The 27,555-nt window shown below is 48.0% G+C and overlaps 1 protein-coding gene across 1 annotated transcript in view; it reads left to right on the top strand.

The window, feature by feature from the left end:
* The window catches only part of CSMD2 (CUB and Sushi multiple domains 2), a 734,622-nt gene that overhangs the window by 220,037 nt on the left and 487,030 nt on the right, over window positions 1-27,555 (top strand). The window contains exon 5 of the mRNA XM_014578911.4: window positions 24,456-24,663. Coding sequence (XP_014434397.4) covers window positions 24,456-24,663 — 208 coding nt within the window. The remainder of the gene's footprint in view (window positions 1-24,455; window positions 24,664-27,555) is intronic.

The raw sequence follows: 27,555 nt of genomic DNA, 5'->3' as shown, positions 1-27,555 counted from the left end.
TTCCCAGTCTGTCGGGAGGAGCCCCACCTCCTCCTTTGCCTAGCTTCCTCGGCAAAAGGTGTCGCCTGGACACACCCCCTCCCAGACTCAGGTTCCAAGGACCGTTGTCTATATGATGGGCTGCATGCTCTCTGAGAGTCACCTGCAATTCCCATCCCCCTCTAGATGGTAGAGCAGTGCCCAGGGAAACTGAGGCACGCACACACAGGACTCCTACAGGACAGTAGAGCTCACATATAAAAAAGCAAATAGAGCGAGTGTAGCCACCACCAAGGCGGATTTGAACCTGGGACCTCGGGAGCTGACTCTAGGAGCCTCCACCCTCTGAGCTAAAAGCCAGCTGGCTCCTAGCCCCTGCTGTAGAGGTCTCTTGATCTTAACTGTTGCTGTGGTCTAGGTGCCACTTGCAGGACTCTGTAACCACACTAGGTGTGTGGGTTACACGAGCACAATCCCCACTTCGTCACACCTTGCCATACCCCCTCCCAGGGAAAAGAGCAGAGGAGAAGTCCTCCAGGTGAGCTAGAGTGGCTGCTTCCACTGCAGCCAATTAGGGCCCAGCAAGCCAGTCTACAGAAGCTGCTGGGCCAGGGCCCTGGCAGGTCCTTTTGGAGCGCAAGCCAGGCAGACCCAGGGACTGACTGGGAAGGCAGCGGTACCTTGGACAGCTCAGAGCGTAGGCTGATAGCAGACCCAGCTGAAGCCCAGGTCTGGTGGCTGAAGACCGGGCATGGCAGGCTATGGTGAATTGCAGAACCCTGGACAGCGTGCTGTGAGGACTTGATCTCAAAGCCCTGAAAGGATGAAGCAGGTCCTTGCGCAAGCAGGCCAGGAAATGAGTAGCCGTGGATAGTAAGGACACTTAGCAGGCAACTGCTATTTACGGGGTCCCTGAGCCAGGACCCAGAGGAGTGGATAGGCCTGTGTCCCCCCTCACAACACTAAGTCGCTACAAAGGGGGTAGGAAAGAAGCTTGGTCCCTGGCAACCAAGAACACACCTCCTCTCCCAGAGCCAATCAGAGCAGAGGAGCTTGTTGACACATGTCCTCAGCCAACAGGGGGCGCTCGAGAGAGGGGTGAGCCAATTACAATGTTCTACACACTGATGGCAGGTCCGGCCAACACGGACAGCAAGGGCACGTCTACACTGCAGGGCTAACATCAAAATAAGCTACGCAACTTCAGCGACCTCAATTGTGTAGCTGAAGTCGAAATAGCTCAATCCGGCTGTTGGCGCTGTCGACACAGCAGGAAGTCAGAGGGCGAACTTCCCTTCGACTTCCCTTAGTCCTTGTGAAACGAAGCTTACAGGAGTCGGAGTAAGAAGTCTTCCAGCGCGTCATTATTTCAAAATTGCGGCTTGCTGTGCAGACGTGCAAGTTGTTTTTCCAGAATAAGTCAGTTATTCTGAAATAACGCTGCTGTGTAGACATGCTCTCTCCTACTATTTCTGCTGCTACTGCACTAGCTAATGGACTTACACCTTTTGCTTACGTGTGGGAGGCCTGTTGGTTGCAGTAAGTTCCATGTTCAAGTCTTCTCCCTTGAACATCTCTGGGGCACCTGACATTGGCCACGGTCAGCAGACAGGATACTGGGCTGGATGAACCTTTGGTGTTACCCAGTAGGGCCATTCGTATGTTCTTAAGCCCTGCAAATGACTCTTGGAGAATGAGAGAGTGCCGTTAGAAATTCCTCTGTTGTTCATCACTTTTTGCATTAGCATAACTCTATAGAGGCTTCAGACAAGTTCCTTCAGTTATTCACTGTTGGGAGGAGGGGCAGAAATCAGGCCCCCAAATCTGACACGTCTCAGTGAGTCCCACCTTCTGCTACCTCTTATTTTGTGTTTTATTGTAACAAGGCTGCTATAAAAGTGAAAGGCACATATCACAGCTCATGCTGAGCATTCTAATGCTTTGCTTAGCTGGTGGCTCTGACCCTTTCCATGTTTTATGTAAACATTAGCATTTTGTTCGGTGGCTCAATCAAATTGCACATAAACTGTGTAACAACACCTGCAGCCCCATTAGGAGGCGGAATAGTCTTAAGTAACACATTTTGTTCTGGAAAATAAGGTCACATCCCTGCACAGTCGGCACTGGAAGCATGTTCCCTTACGTCTGGGAGTTTGGGTTCTGTTGTATTTGCCCGATGCATTTATTTTGTCTCTTCCTGCCATGTTCTCTCTTTCAAATAGATTCACGGTACTCTAGATCGGCTGGCCCGGACCTCCAGTCCGTAGTGCAACATTGCCTTGCGACGGGAAAGGAGTAAGAATGTTTGGCGGCAGCATGTAGTTATTGCGGAAAGCATCAGCAGGGTCGGGGAAGGAATATTTTGCATCATTGTTCTTGCATAAATAAGTGGTATATGTGTGGGGGGATTTTAACCCTCCATCTAAGGAATGTTTACTCTCTATGCTGCCTTGAAGCCATGTGGCACCAATATTTTAACAAGAGGTTCCCACAAACATTCCTGTCCTTTTCCTACATCCTAAGGCCGGGGTCAGCAACCCTATGGCTCTCGAGCCAAGCAGGGCTCCATACGGAACCAACTGTGGCTCTTTTGTCATTCCCAAAACACACACAACTTTAAAATTAAAATTAATTGAAAACCTTAAAAATGTGTTATTCCTCATGGCACGATGGTCCTCTTTTGTCTATTTCACCTTTAACCAGAGGTGAAGGGTTGGCGGTGGGCTCTGGTAAGAGCTGACGGAAGCACTTGGCTCTGTTGAGGGCGCGCTGTAGGGGATGTGTGTGTGCTCCCAGCCAGAATAGCAAAAGGGGCTGGAGGTGAAGGCAGCCCAGACACAACCCCCATCTAACTGCCATGGTCCATCCCCCACCTCTGCTCATGGTAGCCAGTGGCCCTGGGGTCGTGGAGGGTCTGTGTGAGGGGGATGGGAAGCACCACCATCTCCTAATGTTCCCATTGACTGCAATTTGGACCAACAGGAGCAGTCTCCAGGCAACGTGTCCATTCCATTCTCTGCTATTTCCCTTCAGGCTTTCTCTCCCTCTGGGACTTGGACCCACCATCCCAGCCACTAGAGTTAGATGCTTTCACCATTAAGCTACCTTCCTCCCATGGTAGGATGGGTCTCAGTTTCACTGAGACCCACCCCTCCTCCCTACCTTGGGAGGAGGGTTGCCAAATGGTTAAGAGAAGTAGAATATGTGTGTGGGTGGGGGGAGGGAAGGAGGGGTGGAGAGGGAGCCTGGGGCCAGATTACCTTACCTGGCAGGGGCTGTGCTTCTGCACGTGGGCAGCATTGGCTGGACAAGAGGCCGGGCCAGGATCACTGCAGCTGAATTGTGGCCTCCCCTCTTACCCATGGTGCAGCAAGGAGGTGAGGGATGGACCAGGAACAAAGGAAGGATAAGGGGGACCCAGAATGTAGGGACATTGGGGGCTCCCCGAGTGGCACAGTGGAAAAGGTACCCACCACCAGAGGGCTAAGGGTTCAAGCCTCACTCACTCAACAGCCTGGAGGCCTCCCCTGCTGCCACTCCATGACCCCAGCCAGCTCCTGCACCCTCCCTCCCAGCCAGAGCCACCCACTAGAGCAAGGTGTGGGGGCCACCTGCCCTGCCTCCCACACATCCCCACCCTCAGCCCCTCCCCAACCCCAACTCCTGCACCCCCACAATCCCATCCCCATGCCATAACATTCCTGCACACCCCACAGCCAACCCTGAGTCCATCATTCACCCAAACCTCCTGACCTGAGCCACCCATACACACCAACTCAGACTCTTGCACCCCCACATCCCCAGCTCCCTGCCTTAAGGGTGACAGAAGACAGCCTGAATGCCCACAGGAAGCTGGATTTGAGCAGTTATGATGTAAACTTCAAAGAAATGTGTGAAAAGATGCAGCAGCATAAGTCCTATGAAATAGTCTGCAAGTGCATTCCTTTGTTTAGGCTCTTATTAGTCATCCTGTCAATTGTCAATAATATTAAGTTGTATATTTTCAGTCTTGCATATGGGCGTTCTGAGGCAGCTTTTTGTGGACCGCGTGTTCTGAATTTTGATGCAGTTTGGCTCTTTGGTTTGCAAAGGCTGCCGACCTCTGTCCTAAGGTGTAAATGTTCAGGGGCAAATGTTTGTTCTCATTCCATTCAGCCAGCACTTTCTCACAACAAAAGGGAGGAAGCAATTCTCCTTGGGATACAAAGCTTTATTAAACACCTCTGCTGGAACTCTTTCTAGCTTGTTCCCTTCTGGAATAGATACATTAGAGATGAGTCAGGATTCTGAATTCAGGATTAAATGTCAGATCCAGACACAGGAGTGCAAGAAACCAAGGAGCTGCTGCTCTGAGAGGAAACTGGTCTACTGTCTTAATAGGGAGCTTCTTTAAAACAAACGAAATATTTCTTCACACAGGCTATGTCTAAACTACATGGCTCCATCGATGGAGCCATGTAGATTAGGCTGATTGGCAAAGGGAAATGAAGCTGCGATTTAAATAATCGTGGCTTCATTTAAATTTACATGGCTGCCGTGCTGAGCCGACAAACAGCTGATCAGCTGTTTGTCTGCTCAGCGCACTAGTCTGGACGCTCCCGCGCTGACCTGAAAGCCCTTTATCGACCTCCCCGTTATGCCTTGTAGGATGAGGTTTACCGGGGCGGTCGATAAAAGGCTTTCATGTCGACAGGGGAGCGTCCAGACTAGCGCACTGAGCCGACAAACAGCTGATCAGCTGTTTGTTGGCTCATCACGGCAGCCATGTAAATTTAAATGAAGCGGCGATTATTTAAATCGCGGCTTCATTTCCCTTTGCCAAACAAACAAATCTACATGGCTCCATCGATGGAGCCATGTAGTTTAGACGTACCCAGTGTTCTAGGTGTCACTGCTGTAGTAGCAGAAATTAGCCAACATCTTTGGAAATGACTTATCCTAACAGTATCTTGTTAAGTGGCTACACAGGCCAGAACCCCTTTTAATAAACACGTTTTGGAGAAAGAAGCCCGAGAACTTGAGATGATCAAAAAGTTGAGATGCTCAAAAGTAAGCTGGGGTACGTGGTATTGTAGGGAATCAGTCCTGTATTAACCGGGAGGAGATGGACTGTAGGGAATGATCCTGTCCTACCAAAGTGACAGATGTTAGTTGATCCAGCGTAGATCTCTTCTGTCTGTACCTTCTGAGAGGCAGCTGTTCATCGGGCAGCCAGAATTCTTATTTAAGTGGGTCTGGATTTCTGAGCATCTCGGGAGCATGCTGGCGCTGCTGCGCTCTTGAGTTGTTTACTGAAGCACATTTACCGGACCGTGAAGAGAGAGAAGAGTGGCTGATGTGTGTGAGATGCTTGGTCTGAATTCACACCAGGGGAGCCACATTTCTCAAAGCAGCCTACACCCCTGCTTCCACTGGCCACGTGAACGTCCTGAGTTGCATAAAATCCTGTGTGGAATTTTTTCCAGAGATGACTGGAAAACCAGTGGTTTGGAAAGTCTGGTTATACTGAGACTGACTCTTGGAGCCTACTGGAAGCCATAGGGGTGGTATTAAATAGTTATCACCCATGCTTGATAGGGCGCTCCTGAATCCCCTCTTCAGGCCTTAAACTGGTGGTTTTCAAACTTCTTTTTCTCACAACCCAGTTGGAGAAAATTGTTGATGCCGCGACACAACAGAATTGGACTGGAGCGTGGGCTCCGGGTTGGGGCTGAGCGGAGCTTTGGGGTATTGGAGGGCGCTTCAGCTTGGGGAGAGGATCAGGAGGGCTCCCAGTCAGCACTGCAGCGGGGGGTGGGCTAAGGAAGCTTCCTGCCTCTCCTGGCCCGCAGACCATGCTGTCCCCAGAAGCAGCCAGCAGGAGGTTCCCAGCCAATGGGAGTGTGGAGCTAGTGCTCAAAGCAAGGGCAGTGCATGGAGCCCTGGATGGTCCCTCTAACCCAGGAGGTGGGCCTGCTGCCGGCTGCTTCTGGGGTGCAGCACAGTCTGCAGTGCCAGAACCAGCAGGGAGCTGCCTTAGCATCCCCACTGCTCACCTGATCCCCCTGCAGCAACGAGCCCCAGCACCTGGCATTCTACCACCACCACTGCCTTAACCACCCCTCCCACCTCCCAAAAAATCTTTCCAAGGTTATCATCAGGAACAAGCTCCGCACAGCCCAGGACCCACTGAGACCAGATCCTACCGTAGCAACAGATGCAAAATCCTATCTCCACTGCGAAGATCAATCCCTTAGAAGAGCCACTTTTCAAGATCCTTGGCTCTTTCTCATGCCTACGTACTTGAATGAAATCACAAAGAAGAAGGAGAAAAGGCAAAACCAAGGATCACCCGTGAGTGAATACTTCTCACAAAATAACTCCACATCTGGTCTCACAGGCTATGTCTAGACTACAGGCTTCTTTGGGAAGAAGCTTTTCCGGAAGAGATCTTTCAAAAAATCTTTTTCCGAAAGAGCGCATCCATACAGCCAAGTATATCGAAAAAGTGATCTGCTTTTTCAACAGATAGCGTTCACACTGAACGGATGCTATCTCACATTTAAGCTGTGATTACCATGGATGGACTGGCCACAAGGGCATTTGTGCTTTTTCCTCTTCTTGTGAAAGAACTCCCTCTTCCCCATCCACAAAAAGGCTTCTTCCTTGTACAACGTCAGTAAAACCCCTCTGTTCCTTCGGGTTTTTTTCGAAAGAACGCGATTGCAGTGTGGACGTAAGTGAAGGTTTTTTTTTTAAAAAAAGCTGTTTTTTCCAACAAAACTCTGCAGTATAGCCATACCCTCAGTCTTCATCTTCAAAAGAAAATGGCACTATACTTTCCAAGTCAGGAAGCTTACGTTCAAAGTTTTGCAGGACACCAAAAATCACGGTCTTAATAAAGACACTGAGGCTATGTCTAGACTGCAAGCCTCTTTCGAAAGAGGCTTTTTCAAAAGATACTTTCGAAAAAGCCTCTGTTGAAAAAGAGCATCTGGACTACAACCAGTACTTTCGAAAAAGCAAGCCGCTTTTTCGAAAGAGAGCACCCAGGCAGTCTGGATGCTCTTTCGAAAAAGCATAGTTTGCATTACATAGCGCCTTTTTTCAAAAGAGCACTTTTGAAAAAAGGCATTCTTCCTTGTAAAACAAGGTTTTCCGTGGTCAAAAAAACTGCCGTGTTCTTTTGATTTGCTTTCGAAAGAACATGGAAGCAGTCTAGACGCAGGGGAAGTTTTTTCGAAAAAAGGCCACTTTTTTCGAAAAAACACTGTAGTCTAGACACACCCTGCGTTTATTGTTTATTACAACAATCAGGAACCCACCAACCTCCCTTTCTTTGTGCTATAACAATAGGGGTATTAACAGGCCAATTAATTTTGAATGGCCCCTTAGAACAGTGATGGGAAACTGAGGCTACTTAGTGGATGACACAAGTGGCCCTCCTTCATCTCAGTAGGCCACATGATTGTCGTAACCCAGACGGCCTCCTGGGCTAGGGCCGTTTTGCTCACTGCTCCTAGAACATGCGGGCTGTGCCAATTGAACCGTAGAAGCACTGGGATTGGATGCAGAGGGTGTGCATGGCTCTCATCACTGTTGTGGGCAATCCGCACACCCCTCACGTCATGGGCCCTGGCTTTACGTGAGTGCCACTTTAGTAATACCAGTAGGAAAAAAAACCCCCTCTGTGAATGTAACCAGCATAATCCAACAACCCAGCATGTGGGCAAGAGGAAACAAAATGTCTTATGGGCCACACATAGAACCCCGATGGGCCGCATGTTGCCCACCACTGCCTTAGAATATGTGTGAACAACTAGGGATGTTAGATACCGTGCAATCGAATAGTCGTGTAACCTCATGAAATCTTACCAGTTACACGATTATTCGATAGTCCCCGGGGATGGGGGCAGAAGCCAGCGCGCTCCCGGCCCCACTCCCAGGGAACCCCCCGTCTATCAGAGGCAGCTGCGCAGGGTGGCAGGCGAAGCTGGTCCATGAGGGGAGTCGTTTGTAGGATGTGGAGCAGCCTCCATTCTTGGGGAGCTCAGGGCCATTGTGAACAGAGGCTGCTTTGTGGCAGTGTTCTCTGTGTGGGGAGGGGGAGCAGGTAGCACCCAGGAGCTGGAGAGAACCAGCTTTGAAGCAGACTCCCCCCAGCACCGGCTCCCTTCTACCCTGTCCCACCCTGCTGCCTCTGTAGGAAGCTGCAAGGGGTGGGGCAGGCAGGTCTGCGGAGCTGGCACATGCGGGGAGCTTGCTTGAAGGCCATTCCCTACACGTATCAACTCCTGCCTGCGCCCCTCATCCTCCACACTGCTGCCTCTCTATCAGAGGCAGCAGCGCGGAGGTGGGGGGGACCAGGCAGATCCAGTGCCTCTGATACAGAGGCAGCAAGGGGGAGGGTGTGTGTAATTGACAAGATTAACCGATAAACCCAGGCTTATCGGTTAATCATGTAGTCATCTACACACTGACATCCTTATTAACAATTTATTTTAAAGAATCTGTTCTGTCCTTTATTTGACACCCTGCTTGTCCAGAAGAAAAGCTCTATGGAGCTCAAAAGTTTGTTTCTCTCACTAACAGAGAAGCTGCTCCAACAGAAGATGTTACCTCATCCTCCTTGTCTGTCTGGATTCAGTAATGGCACTTAGCTAGCAGGAATCACAGGGTGAAATTCTACAGCCCATACTATGCAGACTAGGTTAAAATAAAAGGTCCTTGAGGTAGGGGACTGTCAATTTTGTGATGTGACTGTACAACCCCTAACACATCCTGGTGCATCATGAAGGCAATTCTGCAATGCTGCTACCGATATAAATGGTCCTTAAGAGCGGGATTTTCGGTGGTCAAATCTCATGGACATTCAGTAGGAGCTAAGCACTCCATTTCTTTAGAATAGTGATAGAAATGTAGCCATGTTAGTCTGGTGTAGCTGAAACAAAAAACAGGATTGTGTAGCACTTTTAGTCTTTAACATGCTACACGGTCCTGTTTTTTGTTCCATTTCTTTAGATTTTCCTTGGGATTTTCAAAGAGGAATTTTACAGGAAGCATGGGCTTGGGGAAAAAGGTGTTTCAAAAGTAATAAAATAAAACTAAATAAGTTATAATAGAGCCTTCTTCCATGTAAACCTTTAAAACCAGGTCAGATTGACTTCAGTTCTTATTCTGCGTGCAAACTTGGTTCACTTAAACCAAGTAGGATTTCTTATGCATAGCTCCAGTAGAATAATCAGAAATTATGTTTCAGTAGATTCTGTTTGCTAAAATGCATGCATGCCTTCGGAGAGAAAAGTCTGCCCCAGCTTGTTTACTGAGTGTAAATAGAATTGATGGGTTTATGACTCTAGTAGGCGGTTGAGTAAAAATTCAGTAAGCCAGCTGAAGAAGTTCAGAACATTTGCAATGCTGCATTTTAAGCATATCAAATATGCATTAGCTCATTAAAAGTGTCCAGGCCTATGATAATTTAAACAGCTGCTTAGAGTGCACTGTGCCCAAAACATTTTAAGAGCTGTTCAAGAACATTTTAATATGCTTTAACAATAACATCAAGCTCATCAAACTGAAGAACGCTGGGAAAACTGTATATCTGTGTCTGTATCTATCTATCTAATGGATGCTGGACGTTGTTAATGTTTTTTCAAAGATTTTTGAAGTTGGAGGTAAGGTTTTCGATGGAGCTACACCAATCTTCACTAACTGATCTTTTAAAATACATATTTAAGATTGATGCAGCATCAAGATGCAGAATTTTGTGGTATTTTCTTTTCTCCCTGGGAAAGAAAATTGCCTCGTTTTGCTTTATTGCCAATTGCAGAGAAACCTAAGAATTGTCTGACTGGATGAGTGGAGTCCATCTACTCCAGTCGTTCGCATATGTTTTGGCCTGCGGCCCACCCCGCTCAATGCAGACCTTTCCGTGAACCACCAGCCTACCACCCATGATGACAAAATGGGTGCAGGAAGAGATATGGGGATGGAGTCTGGGTGGGAGGTTGGGTGCAGGTAAAGGATGTTAAATTTAGATTAATCAACTAATCGAATAGTCAATGTCAACTATCCAATAAGTCGACTAGTCACTTACTCCCCTAGTTCAGGAACAGGCTGAGGGTGGGGGGTCTGGGAGTGAGGGACAGTGCAGGAGTGGGTGGGGGGGAAGAGGATGCTGGTACAAGCTGAGGGTGGGGGGTCTGGGAGGGAGTGTGGGGGGTGCAGGGTCTAGGCGAGAGGGGTGTGTGTGAGGGGGATGGGGGTGCAGGTATGGGGTCTGGGCCTGAGAGGGACACGGGGGTCACTTACTTGGCTTCGTGCTCTTAGGCACCCTCCTCCGCTACTCCCATTGGCCATGATTCCAGCCAATGGGAGCAGCAGGGAAAGCCTCCAGGTGAGCAGTTCCCTGTGCTGCCTTTTCTCCAGCCAGGGAGAGGGGAAGTGACAGTGCACAGTGCCACTTCCTCCCCCTCTCCCCCCAAGCTGGCTCCGGCCTGCGAGGCTCACCCTTTTCCCCAGCGGGAAGCCAGCGCTGGTGCTTCAACCTCGTGGCTACGTCTAGACTGGCATGATTTTCCGGAAATGCTTTTAACGGAAAAGTTTTCCGTTAAAAGCATTTTTGGAAAAGAGCGTCTAGATTGGCACGGACACTTTTCTGCAAAAGCACTTTTTGCGGAAAAGCATCCATGGCCAATCTAGATGCGCTTTTGCGCAAAAAAGCCCCGATCGCCATTTTCGCCATCGGGGCTTTTTTGCACAAAACAAATCTGAGCTGTCTACACTGGCCCTTTTGCGCAAAAGTTTTGCACAAAAGAGACTTTTGCCCGAACGGGAGCAGCATAGTATTTCTGCAAAAACCACTGAATTCTTACAGTAGGAAGTCAGTGCTTTTGCGGAAATTCAAGCGGCCAGTGTAGACAGCTGGCAAGTTTTTCCAGAAAAGCGGCTGATTTTCCGGAAAAACTGCCCAGTCGAGACACAGCCCGTGTGTGTGGGCGGGGGGGGGGGGCAGGGAGTGTCATAGGTCTGGAGCACCTGCAGAGGCTTCCCCCTACAAGGGGGGGCTATGCGGACCACACTTTGAGACCCACTGCTCTAACGTGATATCCTGTCTCTGATGCACTAGATCAGTGGTTCCCAAACTATGGGTTGTGACCCCAAAGTGGGTCACCACCCTGTTTTAATGGGACTGCCAGGGCTGTCATTAGAATTGCTGGGGCTCAGGTTCTTCAGTGCTTGGATTTTGACTTTGGTTCCCCCCACCCCACCAGGGGCAGCAGAGTTCAGGTGGACTCAGGGGATCAAGTAGTAATTTTTGTTGTCAGAAAGGGGGTTGCAATGCAGTGAAGTTTGTTTCAGATGAATTGTCAAGACCCTACAGCAGGCACTTAGGAGAGAACCTGACTTACAGGGAAAGCTTCTTTCAACCGGCTGCTGTTATAGGCTGGTTTAATCCAGTTGCTCTTCTTGCTAAATTTGTATGACTGTATTATCTATGTATTAATATTAATGCTTTATTTACCATAGTTCCCACGGAACAAACACAGAACAAAAAGACAGTCTCTGGTCAAAAGGGCAATCCATCTCCTTCATGGGCCTAGAGTCCCTGCTTCCTACATACCCAGCTATGTTAGATGCTGCACTTTTGGGGGGGTCCAACTCCAGATGCTTTTCAAGGGGCCTGGTTTTTTCAGGAGGGAGAATTTGGCATCGACTGTAAGTCAAAAGTCCCCAGCAGAGCACCCAGAAATGTGACTCCCCAAATTACCAATCTCTTAGAAACTGTAGGCCCCAGCTTTTGTTAACCCTCTCACTGCCAAAACTCCAAGCTGCCTGCTTTTGCCTTGGTCACTCTGTTGAAACTGGAGAAGGTGTAACTTAGTAGAGCCCTGCGCAGATACAGAATTGGTATCCGCATCCACATCTGAAAAAAAGATTTGTGGATATCCTTAGCCACATCTGCAGAGGTGGATACCCAGAGATATAAAGCAGATAGCCACTCCCGGACAAAAAGCTGGCTCGCCCCGGCATCGGCTCCCGGGTAGCCGACTGCCACCCCACTGAATTTTTCAGCAGTTACCCATTTCAACATCCCTAGTAGCTACAAAAATGAGCTGCGGCTATCTGTGGAATTGCAGGGCTCTGTAAATTCAGCCTTGGCTCTTGGCTTGTTCGCAGTTGGTGCTTTCTACCAGATTTACCTGGGCCCAGTCAAAAAGTTCATCACGCTGGCATGGTTCATTCCTCCGTGGTATTGGTATGAAAATAGCCCCATGAAAGTTCCATGTTCCTGTCGGGCAATAAGAATGTTTAAAAGGCGACCTGCGCCATGCTGGAAGTGGCTGTCCTGCGGGAATGCCTCTTTACAATAAACTGCCTCTCTTCAGACCTTTGCAAGCATTATTGAGGCAGCTAATGGCCTCACCCTGTCTCTGTCGTGTGTTTCTGCCTTTCTGCTGGGCATGTGGTTTGCAGAAACTTAGCTGACTAAACGCGGCAACAGCTCTTCTACATTCATTGCCTTTCCAGCACTCTCAAGGGGTTTGTTGAAGAGCCTAATGTGAAATGAGTCTGTGCCTATCTGCACATGCCAGTAAATGGGTGAATCGTGCTTCCTTATCCTTCGTGGCCAGAACCCACTTATACTCCCAGAAGCAAGAAGAGCTCCTGTATTCGCTAGCTACGGGGAAGAAAAATACATCCTTCTGTTTCTCCCCTTATTCTTGGTCTCATTTATCACCAGGGCTGCCTATCTCTGGGAATAGGAGGTATGTTGCATAGTCCAGAGCTGTCAAAACCACCCTCTGCCATCTTTATCTTGGAGGAGTTAATAAGTTGCAGAGAGGATCCTGAGTAAAAACAGGCTGTGGATCTTCTGGTTTACCTGTCAGGTCAATGGGGAATATCATACCTCAAAACTGGACACTATGGCTGTGTCTAGACTGGCACGTTTTTCCGCAAAATCATCTGATTTTGTGGAAAAACTTGCCAGCTGTCTACACTGGCCGCTTGAATTTCCGCAAGAACACTGACGATCTCATGTAAGATCGTCAGTGTTCTTGTGGAAATACTGTGCTGCTCCCGTTCGGGCAAAAGCCCTCTCGCGCAAATCATTTGCGCAAGAGGACCAGTGTAAACAGCACAGTACTGTTTTCCGCAAAAAAGCCCCGATGGCGAAAATGGTGATCGGGGCTTTTTTGCAGAAAACCGCGTCTAGATTGGCACGGACGCTTTTCTGCAAAAAGTGCTTTTGCGGAAAAGCATCCTGCCAATCTAGACGTGCTTCTCCGAAAATGCTTTTAACGGAAAACTTTTCCGTTAAAAGCATTTCCGGAAAATCATGCCAGTGTAGACGTAGCCTATGGGTACGTCTATACAGCAACATGATTTCAAAATAATGAGTCCACATCTACACAGCAGGCAGTTATTTCAAATAGTGTCGAAATACTGTCAAGCTAGAGAACTTTCTACTCCGACTCCTGTAACCCTCATTGTACGAGGAAGAAGGGAAGTTGGAGGAAGGGTGCTCTGTTTAAAAATAAGGGCTTTAGAGATGCTCCCAATTTTGAAATCAGCTATGCAATGGACGTAGCTCAATTTGCGTCGCTTATTCCGATTTAAGCCCTGCTGTGTAGATGCACCCTATGATAGGATGTGCAAACCCTACATGGGTCGGGGAAGGGTCAGTGGGCTTCTGGAGGCCTGTTAGCCCTAATCTAAAAGCCTGTCAGCTAGGCAATAATTGAGAAGGGCCGCACCTGTTTAGCTCCTCCCTCTCAGCCTTACACCTGAGCATCAGGTGTGTTAGAGCAGGGCTGATAGGGAGATCTGGGACATCAGGTTGGCTGGGATGGAGTTTTCTTGTTTCCACTTGTTTTCTTGGTACTCAGCAGTGCCTGGGAGAGGCAGAGAATCTACCGGAGGCTGAACCCAAGAGAGGAGGAGAGTTTGGCTAGGTCTACACTAGACCCGGCAGCTCGGCTTACGGTATGCAACTGCAGCCACACAGAATACATAGATGGAGTCGGTTTACCTTAAGCCAAGCTTGGCAGTGTCCCCACAGTAGGAGGCTGATGGGAGCAAACACTCTCATTGGCTCCCCTTACTCTGCGTAAAAGCAGGAGTACCGGATGCTGGCAGGGGTGTCCTCTGAGTTTGATTTAGCGAGTCTTAACTAGACTCACTAAATCAAACTCCAGAAGATCGATTGCGGCAGTGGCAATCTTCCTTTTAGTATAGAGAAGGCCTTTATGTTTATTTTGGCCTTTGGGAACCCTGTGTAGGATGGAACTTTTACATGATCTAGTCTGGGGGCGCTTTAGACACCCTGACCTGAAAGGTGTCAGAGGCTGGATCAGCTGAATACCAGGTGGGAAGCAGAAGGAGAGCAGTGCCCTTGGGCGAGGTACGGGGCAGGGGGCTTGGCTTGGCATCGTTCAAGTGTGTTAACCGCTGTTACTTGTGTTAAGTAAACCAGGAGGCCCCAAACGGTATCTATGCTGTGCAGATATGCAGTAAGAGACAGTGTCTGCCTTGTGGTGTTATGTGCACACCTAACATAACACACTAGACCAGGGGCTCTCTGCCGTCCTCTCCTGACCGCAGCACACAAGAGGCTAATCTGCTCTCTTAACAACGGTCTGACTTTATCGTCTTGCTCCAGGTGTTAGGGCCTGTACTTTGGAGTGGAGTCCCTGGGTTCAGCCAGCCAGGACAGGGAATAGCTGCACTTTGATGGGTTTGGACTGTTTGCTTGGTTTAAAATAAACGCAGTGGAATACAGGACTTAAATGGTGCTCGGAGGCGGTTTGCAGGCAGGGGAGGCAGTGGGCCCTGGATTTGGGAGACCTGGGTAATATTCCTGTCTCTACTTGGCTGAAGGAGAGCTCCTCCCCTCCATGGGTTTCCATTTTCCCAACTACTCTTTGTCATTGTGTGAGCTCTTCAGGACAGGGAAGCTCTAAGACCCATTGTGCCAGGGCTCCTGCTTCTTGGGGCTTCTACAGGTTGGACTTCCCTGGTGTAGCACCCTCGGGACCTGAGCGATCCTGGACAAGTACGCTTATTAAGTTTGCAGATGATACCAAACTGGGTGGGGTTGCGACTTCTTTGGAGGATAGGGACATAATTCAAAATGACCTTAGCAAGTTAGAGAAATGGTCAGAGGTAAACAGGATGAGGTTTAATAAAGAGAAATGCAAAGTGCTCCACTTAGGAAGGAACAATCAGTTCCATACATACTAGATGGGAAGCGACTGTCTAGGAAGGAGCATGGCGGAAAGGGATCTAGGGGTCATAGTGGACCACAAGTTGAATATGAGTCAACAGTGTGAAGCTGTTGAAAAAAGCAAATATGATTCTAGGTTGTATCAACAGGTGTGTTGTAAGCAAAACTCGTGAAGTCATTCTGCCGCTCTACTCTGCACTCGTTAGGCCTCAGCTGGAGTACTGTGTCCAGTTCTGGGCGCCACATTTCAAGAAAGATGTGGAGAAATTGGAAAGGGTACAGAGAAGAGCAACAAGAATGATTAAAGGTTCATGAAGCCAGGCTTCATGAACTGGGCTTGTTTAGTTTGGAAAAAAGAAGATTAAGGGGGGACATGATAGCGGTTTTCAAATATCTAAAAGGGTGTCACAAGGAGGAAGGAGAAAATTTGTTCCTCTTGGTTTCTGAGGACAGGACAAGGAGTAATGGGCTTAAAGTGCAGCAGGGGAGGTTTAGATTGGACATTAGGAAAAAATTCCTAACTGTCAGGGTGGTCAAATATTGGAATAAATTGCCAAGGGAGGTGGTGGAATCTCCCTCTCTGGAGATATTTAAGAACAGGTTAGATAGACATCTGTCAGGGATGGTGTAGACGGAGCTTGGTCCTGCCTTGAGGGCGGGGGCTGGACTCGATGACCTCTCGAGGTCCCTTCCAGTCCTATTATTCTATGATTCTATGATTCTAAGGGAGTTTTCTGGACCAAGCAAGGTCTTGGCCGGGGGGGGGGGAGGGTGGGACACCATCCTTCCCACTGGACCCCTCTCCCCAGCCTCCCTACGCCTCAAGCTGCAGCAGCCCCATCACCCCATTGGCCTTGCAGCGGGCCCGCCACCCTTCCAGAGCTTCCATCAGCCTCGTGGCAGCCCCGCCAACCCACCAGAGCTCCCACCAGCCTTGTGGCAGCCCCGTCACCCCACCAGAGCTCCCACCAGCGTTGTGGCAGCCCTGCCAGTCGTACGGCAGTCCCGCCACCCTGCTGGAGCTCCTGCCAGCCTCGTGGCAGTCCCACCACCCTGCCAGAGCTCCTGCTAGCCTCACAGTAGCCCTGCTACCCTGCTGGAGCTCCTGGAAGTCCCATTGGCCTCACAGAAGCACTGCCACCCCATTGTGGGCTCCACTACCCCGCTGACCAACTTGACTCCAACCCGCCAGCAACCTCTGCCCCTGGGGCTCTCCAGTCTCGCAACATCCGTGGTCCTCCCGGACCATGGATATTGCCGGATCAGAGAGTTCCGACCGCAGAGGTTCAACCTGTACATGCTAATGGAAGAAATACACACAATAAATAATAACATCATCTTTCTGAGACAGGAAGGACTGTCACTAGAGTCTGGGCGTCTCGACGCTTGTAAGTTGAGTGCTATTGCTCACAAGGATGAGTGTGTTCACGCATGTGCGTTCTGTATGTTCGGCTGACTGGCTGCCGTTGGGCAGCAGATGGCCATGCGAAATACAAGTTGGCATGAACAAGAGGTTTGTTTTTACTTTGTGTTTGCAGCTCCATCCGTCAGAAGCTGCAAAAGTCCCCGCCCTGCTGCTAGCGGCTTGTATTGTCAGCAGGGCTCAGACCCGTAAAGGTTCTGATACTTGTATGCTAAAAATTTCCTGGGGAGCAGTACCGTATATTCCGGCGTACAAGACGACCTCTGATGTTAAAAAACATCCCCCAAAAATCGGGGGTCGTCTTGTACGCCGGGTATACATCCCAGGCGCGCCTGGGATGCCCTGCCGCCGGCTTCCCCCGAGGCTTTGCAAAGCTGCTGCGGCTTTGCTCCCGGTGCCTCTGGTCTGCTGGGGACCGTCTCCAGCAGACCAGGGACACCGGGAGCAAAGGAGGCGGAGGGGCGCTGGGGTATAAGATGAAACCCTATCTTTTAATTAAAAAATTAGGGGGTCGTCTTATACGCCCAGTCGCCCTATACGCCGGAAAATACGGTATTCCAAAATCCTCCCCTCCCACCTCTCCATACACGTGCAGCAACTGCCGCATAAAACACATGAGGATCCCTCTGCTGAGTTGCACACTGAAGGAATTTTTTATGTAGTTTTATGCTGGAGTTTTAAACACTTGAAAATGGGTGTTTATAATGTAAAGCCTGAGAGCCCCTTGACTAAAGCATCTGAAATGCCATTCTATAATATGCATTGTAAAGTTAACAGGCTTTTCATAGTGCATTTCATATAAATAGCAAGGCATTTGACAATGCTGTACATACAAAAGTGCCACAACGCCACAATGCGAGTCAAATTAATTCTTGGTTCCCTTTATCTCCCTGCCCATGTTTTCTCTTGATCCTCCTATTTTATTTGCTCTAATAGCTTCTGCTAATAGAGCCTAGTTGTAGAAGAAGATAACCTGTAGCAAACACAGCAGATCCCATTTCTAACTGCTAAATACCTTCAGCTTTAGTGGCATATCAACTTTTTCCATAGGTTTTTACTTAGCTATTTTTAAATAGCATTAGCTCATTATAGAAGGGCAGCGTGCATGAATTCCTGCATAATGTTTTGTTGAGCTCTTATGCACTCTTCTTGGTCTGACAGGTAATGCCAAGTGGAAAAGATTTAAGAGCATGCAGCCGCTGAAATTACACCCACATTTTTTGCCTGTGTTTTACGCCCCCCCCCCTCCCCCCAACTGTGGCTCATCTGCACAAAATTGCAGAATTGTTAGGTGTTACAGCTGGCTTTGTCTGTGCCCTTTAGGTACTTGGATATCTCCTTATCCCATTGCCATGTGCAAATAGCAGCCTGTGCTCTGAAATGTGGGCTTTGGGGTGGAGAAAATGAGGACAATTAGAAATTGCAGGTGCTGTGTTAGTTTTTGAAAATCTGGCCATTAAAAACAAAAGAGTCAATGCTCTTATCTGCTATATCATTGGGAGAGTTTGTGAGTCAGTCTGTCTGCCTGTGAGTCCGTCTGTTCAAGTCCTCCTCCGAAATAGTGAGCGCTAAGACAACCACATTCGGTCTACAGCTTCCTTTTACTCTAATGTAAATCAAGGTCTGGGTTTGGTTGTGCCAGGGCAATGGGTTGTGTCTGGAATACGATTGTTTCTCAAAAGGGAAAGGGAGGGGTTTGGTTGGAGGAGCAGTTATACTGTAGAATAACCACAGGGAGGAAACCAAGAGGGAAGAGATGAGGAGCAGGACAGTTATTACCCATTTGGCCAGCAGGGAGCAAGAGTGGAGAAAAGGAAAAGCTATGTACTGTATAGTTCAGAGAATGTGTCTGTTTGTGTGTTTGTCTGTGTATGTCCCCCAGAATGGGAGCATGCACCCCTCCTCCAGCTGTGCCTGCCACAGTATCCATGCACACGTGCCTCTCACCTGGCCTCAAGCTGCTGCGGTGAGAGAAGGCTGGGGCTGTCCTCTCTGGAGCAGCTCTCTCCTGAAAATCCCTCCTCCCCAGCCCCACCCCAGAGCAAAGATATAAATGAAGAAAAAATTCTTTGAGTTGTTTTTTAGCCCGTCAGTCCCTTTTTTTTTTTTTTTTTTGCTCAACAAAAAAATGGTGGTGGGGAGGGTTTCTCAAAAATCAAAAAGGGGGTGTGATGCTGGAAAGTTTGGGAACCACTGGCATATAGGGAATGGCCCAGGCCATCCTGTCCCCTGACCCGAAGGGGAAGGTGCAACCAGTAATAGAAGTAGGACAAAGGATGGGGTGGTTCTGCCTAGTGGATAGGGACCAGTTGCTGGGGCTGTGTCTAGACTGGTAAGTTGTTCTGCAAAAGCAGCTGCCTTTGCAGAAAAACTTGCCTGTTGTCTACACTGGCCACTTGAATTTCCGCAAGAAATTCCTACTGTCTGAAATCAGTGCTTCCTACTGTCTGAAATCAGTGCTTCCTACTGTCTGAAATCAGTGCTTCTTGTGGAAATACTATGCTGCTCCCATTCGGGCAAAAGTCCCTTTTGCGCAAAAGGGCCAGTGTAGACAGTTCAGATTTGTTATGCGCAAAAAAGCCCTGATGGCGAAAATGGTGATCGGGGCTTTTTTGCGCAAAAGCGCATCTAGATTGGCACGGATGCTTTTCTGCAAAAAGTGCTTTTCATCATAGGCAAGTTCAGGGTATGGGAGGTCAGCCCCTATCTTAGACCACAGGGCCGCTCCTGTTTCTTGCAGGCAGCCCACTAGCCAGGAGAGGGCTGGGGGGAACCCCGTCCCACCCACTTGCTCCTGGTTCCAGCCCAGCACCCTGGGGGGAGGAGTAGACCCAAGTGGGTTGTGTGGCCTAGCTCTTGCCCCATAGAACAGCGGCCCCTCCCCCAACCCCTCCGGAGTGCCTCCTCCCGATGCCTTGGGTCAGGCTTTGTTGCAGGCTGTCTAGGGTTAGTCTCTTGTGCTGGGCTTCTCTGTTCTCCTTCACTTTTCCTCTGGTCCATCCCTCAACTCCCCCCTGACCCTCCCCCTTGCCTGAGGGAGAGTTATTTATGGTGCACTCATCAGCCTCAACTGGCCTCAGATGTTCTGATTAGCCTTCCCTTCAGGCTGATGACAGAGGGGCTTCAGGTGTTGAATTGCTGGGCCACAGTCTCTGGCAGCCTATAATGGGGACATAAAACTGCATACCCAGCTCCCCGTGTAGCTGCCTTCCCCTAGGCTTTGACGACCCCTTGCTCTCAGGCTGCCACAGGTTGGACACTCTTTGTTTTCAGCACAGCTCTCCTTCAGAAGGAAACAGTATCTCAAAAGACAGGAGGGGAAGGAAAAGATTTCATGCATTTTGTTTCCGATTGCACAAATTCCATTTGAACTCCACAAGGTTTATTCATTCCCTCGTGGGCAACATGGAGCTATCAGGAGTGAGTCATGGGGACTTAATTAGGAGCAGAGGGTTAGAACAGAGGGAACTCGGACAGAGTATCTGGAAAGAACTACTTGACAGGAAGAGCTAGTAGGCTGTGGAGCTGCTTCTGCCCTGGACGCAGTAGAAGCTCCGTCACTTGGGGTGTCTAAAATTAAACTGAACAAATCACTAAGTGTACACTCGGGAATACGCTTTCACTCGCAGGCAGATGGACTGGATGACCTAACGGGTCGTTGTATCCTGTCACGGCTGTTTCTTAGCAGGTATAGAAAATAACAACATGAAAAAACCCAAGTCCGCTGCCAGCTGGTAAAATGGAGCTAGTTAATAGTTCAGAGCTATGATTCACCTGAAGGTCCATATTTGAATGGTTCTAACATCACAGCCATGAAATATGATTTTCAGCATGATGGAGAAGGGGGGAGGGGAAGGCTGCATCATTCTTACGGTGTTTTCAGCCGTCCTCTGAACCATGTCCCTCTCCCTCCATTAACAGTGATCCCTGTTCTACAGTGGGCTCCGTATTGGAAGATCCCAGCATTCAAGTTGAACTACAGGACTCCATGTGGGTCCACAAATTTGCCCATGTAGAATTAGTGCCAGGATCAAACCCAGTGGAGGGTCTGTAACTCTGTGTCTGTATAGCTAGTGAGTGCAGTATATACAGGTAGCATGATGGAGCAGCAGTGAAACCACAGTTAAGGTTACATAAAGGGTTTTAATTTCAGGGGGTACATCTACACTGCATGCTTATTTCGAAATAAGTTATTCTGGAAGAAATACTCCGATATAGCTTATTTGGAAATAGAACGTCTACACTACAGGGAAGCCTCAAGTTTAGACCTAGGTAAGCTCTGCTAATGTGGGCGCGCTACCTCGATTTAGAGCCCCAGGAGGCACTGGGGAGTAATTACTTTGAATGGCCCTGGGGAGGAGCTATTTCGAAATAGCAGCAGTGGAGTGTCCACGCTACTGCTATTCCGAAACAGCTGTTTTATAAGAGGCATTATTCCTCATGGAATGAGGTTTACAGAAATCGGAATAAGCCGTCCATTAGTTTGAATTTATTTCGAAATAACAGAATTGCTGTGTAGACCCTCACAGCAATAACATCTGTTATTCCACAATAAGGCTGCTGTGTCGATGCACCCAGGGAGAGTGATTTATTATATACTACAAGATTTACCAGGCGTTGCTTGGGTCCTTAATTCAAATACTTTTCTTTTTCTGCATTTAAAGCATTTTTCAGGGGTGGAGTTAGGGATGAGGGGTTCAGTGTATAGGCTGCCCCAGAGAGAGGACAAACCTGGCCCTCTGTCACAATAGCATCTTGGGGCAGGGAGAAAAGCTCCTGCCCATGGCCACTGCAGCTCCAGTAGTTACGGCTTGTGGGGGGGTTCATGTTCCCAAGTTGGGGAACAGACAGACACACAGACAAAGATAGCTGTCCCATTCTCCACCCCTGCCTACTGCTTGCCCAATGGGGTTATAACTGTCCTGGTCCCCATCTTTGGCCTCTTGTTGCCCCCCTGTGGTCATTCTGCAGTATAACACCCTCCAGCCACACCCCTCCCTTTCCATTTTATGAGAAACAATCAAATTCCAGGCACATCCCATTATCCGGGCCTAACCAAACTCTCAACTTGCTTTATGTTCTGATAAGAGGAAGCTGCATACCAAATTTGGCGGGGCCTAGAATTAAAACAAACCCCCTACCCCAAATGAGGTTCCTTGGTCCAAATTTAGGTATCTACCAAGATTTTGAAAATGCTCAAACACCCAGCATGTCCTGTTGGCTTCTTTGGGTGTTGAGGATTTTTCAAGCAGGCAGATGCCTTAAGGTATGGATTTATGTGGCTGAAATTAGGCTTTTGTTTTCAAGACTCTTGACTTTTATAAACATTTCCTTTAAAAGTTTTCTTCTTCCAGTGAGGCAAATATCAGACACCAGCATATTGCAAATAATAAACCAACATGCATTAAAGGCAGATGGTATTTTTGAAAAGGAGTTAAAGAAAAATAAGTGCAACTATTTTAAGAAGACTCCAGAACCTCAGCAGTATGTACATGACTAACCTCTGCAAGCCTTGTCTTTTCTGTCCCTCTCCTTCTCCATTATTCCTGTTAATTACAGACATATGGACAGAGCGTACAGTCCTCATTTTATCCTGCATTCATGCCTATGGTGTCAAAACACCATAGTTCTTCAAGGCAAGAACTTTGTCTCTTTGCTCTCAACCACTCTGCTTTCCTATGTTGTTAAGTACTTAAACAAATTAATTTTTAAGATGTTGATTCACCAAATATATAAAATGCAACTGTTCGTTGCACAGATATCACACTGGGTGTCACTATAGATGCCGCCTCATCTCAAAAAAGATATATTGGCATTGGAAAAGGTTCAGAAAAGGGCAACACAAATGAATAGGGGTTTGGAGCGGGTCCCATATGAAGAGAGAGTAAAACCACTTGGACTTTTCAGCTTAGAAAAGAGGAGACTAAGGGAGGATGTGATAGAGGTCTATAAAATCATGACTGGTGTGGAGAAAGGGAATAAGGAAAAGTTATTTACTTATTCCCACAATATAAGAACTAGGCGTCACCAAATGAAATTAATAGGCAGAAGGTTTAAAACAAACAAAAGGAAGTTTTTCTTCATGCAGCGCACAACCTGTGGAACTCCTTGCCAGAGGATGTGGTAAAGGCTAGGACTTTAACAGTGTTCAAAAAAGAGCTAGATAGATTCATGGAGGTTATCAATGGCTATTAGCCAGGATGGGTAGGAATCGTGTCCCTAGCCTTTGTTTGGCTACGTCTAGACTACATCTCTCTGTCGGCAGAGGGATGTAAATGAAGCACTTCGAAAGTGCAAATGAAGGGGAGGTTTTTGAAAGCTTCCTGTTTTTGAAAGAACCGCGTCTAGACTGCGGTTTCAATTTTGAAATAGCGCTTTTTCGAAAGAGCACCATTACGTGATTATGAAAATGAAGCACGGGATTGTTAGATCCCCGCTTCATTTGCACTTTCAAAGTGCTTCCTTTATATCCATCTGCCGACAGAGGGGTATAGTCTAGACACACTCTTCCTCTGCAAGTGGGAGATGGGAGGGATCAGGTGAGGATTCTCTGTTGTGATCCCTCCCTCTGGGGCATCTGGCATTGGCAACTGTCGGCAGAGAGGATCCTTTGGTCTGATCCAGTCTGCCCCTTCTTATGTTCTTATGCAGAAGGGCACAAGTTTTGAAATCCCTGTTTCTCCTAGGTGCTGTATAAATACCCGTAATAACCATGCCACATGCTGCATAATCTGTCTTCCTATCTTAGGGTTCTGTGGGTCTGAGAAGGAACTTGAGCTTTGCTCTTATAGTTAATTGGTTGTTATCAGAACCTGGAGAACTATTCTCTGTATAATAGTCATCAATTGTGTTGTAGAGCCGCAGTAGGCCAAGTTCTCATTTAACACAAACGGGTATCGTGCCACTGAAATCAAGTTTGCAGGGCTGATTGAGGCTCCCCTGGAGAACCTGCTAGATGTTTGTGGTATCACTCGTTTCTCCAGTGACTTTAGAGAGGGGGAGAACCTTATGAAGTCTGGTGAATGGGTGTTACCTACTCGAACTTTCCTGCCTCTGGAAAAGTCTTCTCCATTGGAGGAAGAGGAGGGTGTGTCATAGAGGAAACACTTCCACTTTCTGTGCCCCATCCACACACATGCCAGACCCTGATGGTCCTCTTCTTCTACTCCATGGTGAGGAGCCCTGGAGTTGTAGAAGCTAAAGGTATGAGAGGGCTCATGGATCATGTTTATTCCTCCGGCTACTGCAGGCTCGCCCACTGGTACACTAGGATGGAAGCTGGAGTAACTGGTTTGGGGGTTGTAAGATGTCACCTCTGTGTCTTATGACGAGCTGCATCTCTCCACATGCAGTGGGACTAGTGGAATTTCCTAGGGCCCTTATGCGCCTGGTCAATGTGCCAATAAAAAAAAATGACGGCACTTGAAAAGAGCAGCAACAAAATAAAAATAAACACCCATGGTCTTTTTTAAGAGCTCCACCACAGTCTTCTCAGCACACCCCAATCTTCCCTCATCTGGCAATATGCATTGAATAGGCTTTGTTAGATTTATGCTGCTCTTTCCAGCCTAGGATAAGTTATTTCTAGGTCCCAATCAGAGGCCTTTTCAAATCGCTCTCCCCCGCCTTCTGCGATTTGGAGAAATTATTGATCACGATTTCCCTTCGTTGTCTCAAATGTGGCATATGAGTCATTCTCCCCACCCCTCTCCCGAAAGCTTTAACACATTAAGGGGAAGAATAAACAAACCTCAGGACTGGGCTGCTTCAGTGCCTTGGTAGCATATTCGCATTGTGCTCCCTTCCAGCAAAAAAACCCAGGATGTGTCTTTTTCTGCCTTTCAGCTGATGATGCGTGTGGAGGGACGTTACGGGGACAGAGTGGAATTATCACCAGTCCTCATTTTCCTTCGGAGTATGGCAATAACGCAGACTGTACGTGGACTATCCTAGCGGAGCCGGGCGATACCATTGCTTTGGTTTTCATGGATTTTCAGTTAGAAGATGGATATGACTTTTTAGAAGTCACTGGAACGGAGGGATCGTCACTCTGGTAAGTGAGTGGTGGCTGTATGACTTTATATGGCTATGTATGATTGCTTATATCTACACATATGTAACTTCAGGTGTGAAATTAAATACTGTGAGATCCAGTGTGTACTTAACGTTGTACCTGAGCAGAAATTTCCCAGGCATTACTTGCCCTCGTTACAGCCTCCATTCGAGATGTTAAAGTACAAACTGCAATGAGAAATCTGTGCATCCGTTTTTATGGATGTAGTTAAGTTTTACAGTGATTGATCTCTGCTTTGAAGCATGCTCTTTCTTAGGCGTGCTGGGGTGTGTAGTTGGCTAACTAGGTTACAAACCTGTGGATGTAGAAGTCTGGAACTTGCTGTTTGCTCTGTTGTCTTCGGGTTATTGCTAAATCTGTTGCTGATGAGTTAACTTTACTGTTAATGACCATGTGGCAAACATGCCAATGTTTGGTTTGCTGTATGTACACACAGCAGGCTGCAGACAGAATTCAAGTATTCCTGTTTTCTTGTCCCATTAAATCTAGCTTGATTCTCCACAAATGTGCAGGTTTTTAAAAAAATGGTGATTTATTTTATAGGTAAGAACAACTTAGTCTGCTGCAGGCATTCCATTTCTTTTGCTTTCTTCCAAATAACAATGAGGTCTCCATGGTCAGGGCTGCAAAAGTACAAATCAGGGTGTGTAGAATAAATTTAACAGCTGGCCTAGGAACTAAGTAGGTCTAACAAAAAGGCTACAGGATACCCCATGTTGACATTAGGAGTGTTAATTTGGATTCAGCAGTTGATGAGGTTAGAAAGTTCTCATTGGAGATTTAATAAGGTTTCACCAATGGTTGAATCACTTGAGGTTTCAGCTGCATTTTAAATTCTCTTGCTGCTTAGCTGAATGGAACATAAAAAAGAGGAGGCAAGTGTGTTCGCTGTATGAAGTCTTGTCTAAACTACAAAGACCTTGCAGGTATAAATATGCTGGCAAAGCCTCCTAGTGGAGACCCAGCATGTACTGACAAAAGGAATTATTTCCAGAGTCTGGTTAAACTGGCTCCCCATACAATGTAAACTGCAAAGGCAAAGGACTTTGTCTGATTTAAGCTACATCTACAGCTGGGGGTGAAGGGGGGGGGGGGTTGAGCATAGCCATGGCAGAGCTGTGCATTGGTTTTTATTTGTTTTGAACACTCTGCGCCAACATACAAAGACAGACCTCGTGAAAACTCCAGGTCCCATCACCACCCACCTCCAATGGAAATTCAGTCCAGAATCTCATTCTGCAGCTGGCTCTGACTTTGGGTGCCGGGTGTTGGGGGAGGCCCACTACAGAAAAGCCCAAGTTGTGCAGAAGTTTGGACTGAGGTCTGAGCTTTGTGGTTCAGGCCCGTCTTGAGCGATAAGAGAATGACCTTTCGCGTCATTTGAAAACAAGACCGAAAAGCTGCTGTCCATATCCAATCAAAATACAATTTGATTTTGTATTCCCCTGCAAGAATGACTGAAAGAGAAATAAGCATCATTATATAGAAGGAAGATCTTCACTGTATTCCTCCCCAGTTTTGGAGAGCATTGGATTAAAAGGTGTGAAATGCTGATGGATCCAGATGGGATTGAACCAGGCACCTTGGGGTTAAAGCCATAAGCTGCTACCGTATGAGCTTTACTCGCCCTCTTAGTGGTCTCAGTGCCTCTGGGTTACATGTTTAAGAAGTGGGAACATTAAATGGTGAGGTTTGTCATAGCCCTGTGCAAATGGAACCCACCCGCCTCCTGAGTGTGGTGCCCGTCCCAACTAGTGGCACTGAGACCACTTCCAGAGAGAAGAATTGAGTCTGCTGCACAGCCTTAGCTGAGAGCCAGCTGGCTTTTATCTTGTTCAGTAGAGGCTCATGCACTAAGCTCCGGAGGTTCTAGGTTCAATTCTGCCTGCAGAGGAATGGGGTGTGCTAGCTATATACAGAGGCAGAGGAGCTGGAACAATTCATATAGGCTGTGTCTACACTGGGCCACTTATTCCGGAAAAGCAGCCGCTTTTCCGGAATAAGCTGCGAGCTGTCTACACTGGCCCCTTGAATTTCCGGAAAAGCAGTGACGATTTACTGTAAGAAATCAGTTGCTTTTCCAGAAAAACTATGCTGCTCCCGCTCGGGCAAAAGTCCTTTTTCCGGAAAACTGTTCCAGAAAAGGGCCAGTGTAGACATCACAGTAGTCTTTTCCGCATAAAAGCCCCGATCGCGAAAATGACGATCGGGGCTTTTTTCCAGAAAAGCGCATCTACATTGGCCACGGACGCTTTTCCGGAAAAAGGGCTTTTCCGGAAAAGCATCCTGCCAATGTAGACGCTCTTTTTCCGGAAATACTTATAACGGAAAACTGTTCCGTTTTAAGCATTTCCGGAAAAAGGTGCCAGTGTAGACACAGCCATAGTGTTTGGGGGGCAGGCCTCTGAGGACTATTCAGCCATACTGTATGTGATGGAAACCACTTCAGGGGAGGGGGGCTGCACCCTCCCTCCCCAGCCACTCCCCTAGTTCCAGCACCTTTGTACAGAGATTTGGTTCACTAGTGACTTGAGGTTTTCTCATTGGGTTCTCTTGGCGATAAAGCAGTTAGCTCAATAACCCCGTGCTTGCTTAGGCATCATACTTCTCTACTTGTCAAGGCCCAAATGGGCAGCCCAGTGTGCAAGCGCTGCCCCCCAAGTCTCATTCAGGAGACTTAACATGCTGTGGGCCTCATCTCTTTAGTGCAGCTGATGCTTCCTGCATCCACAGATTCATGAGTGTTATTTTGGAGGTGCCGCGATATATGCACGCACCATCTGAAGGAGGGGGCCAATCAGGGCATGTGGGCACCCCTCTTACCACTTCCCGTTTGTTTGTGACTAAAATTCGCTCATCGCCACAGGGTAG

The sequence above is a fragment of the Pelodiscus sinensis genome, chromosome 26 (genome assembly GCF_052426305.1).
Source record: "Pelodiscus sinensis isolate ZL-2025 chromosome 26, ASM5242630v1, whole genome shotgun sequence".
Lineage (NCBI taxonomy): Eukaryota > Metazoa > Chordata > Testudines > Trionychidae > Pelodiscus > Pelodiscus sinensis.
This window is presented reverse-complemented; position numbering and strand designations above follow the sequence as displayed.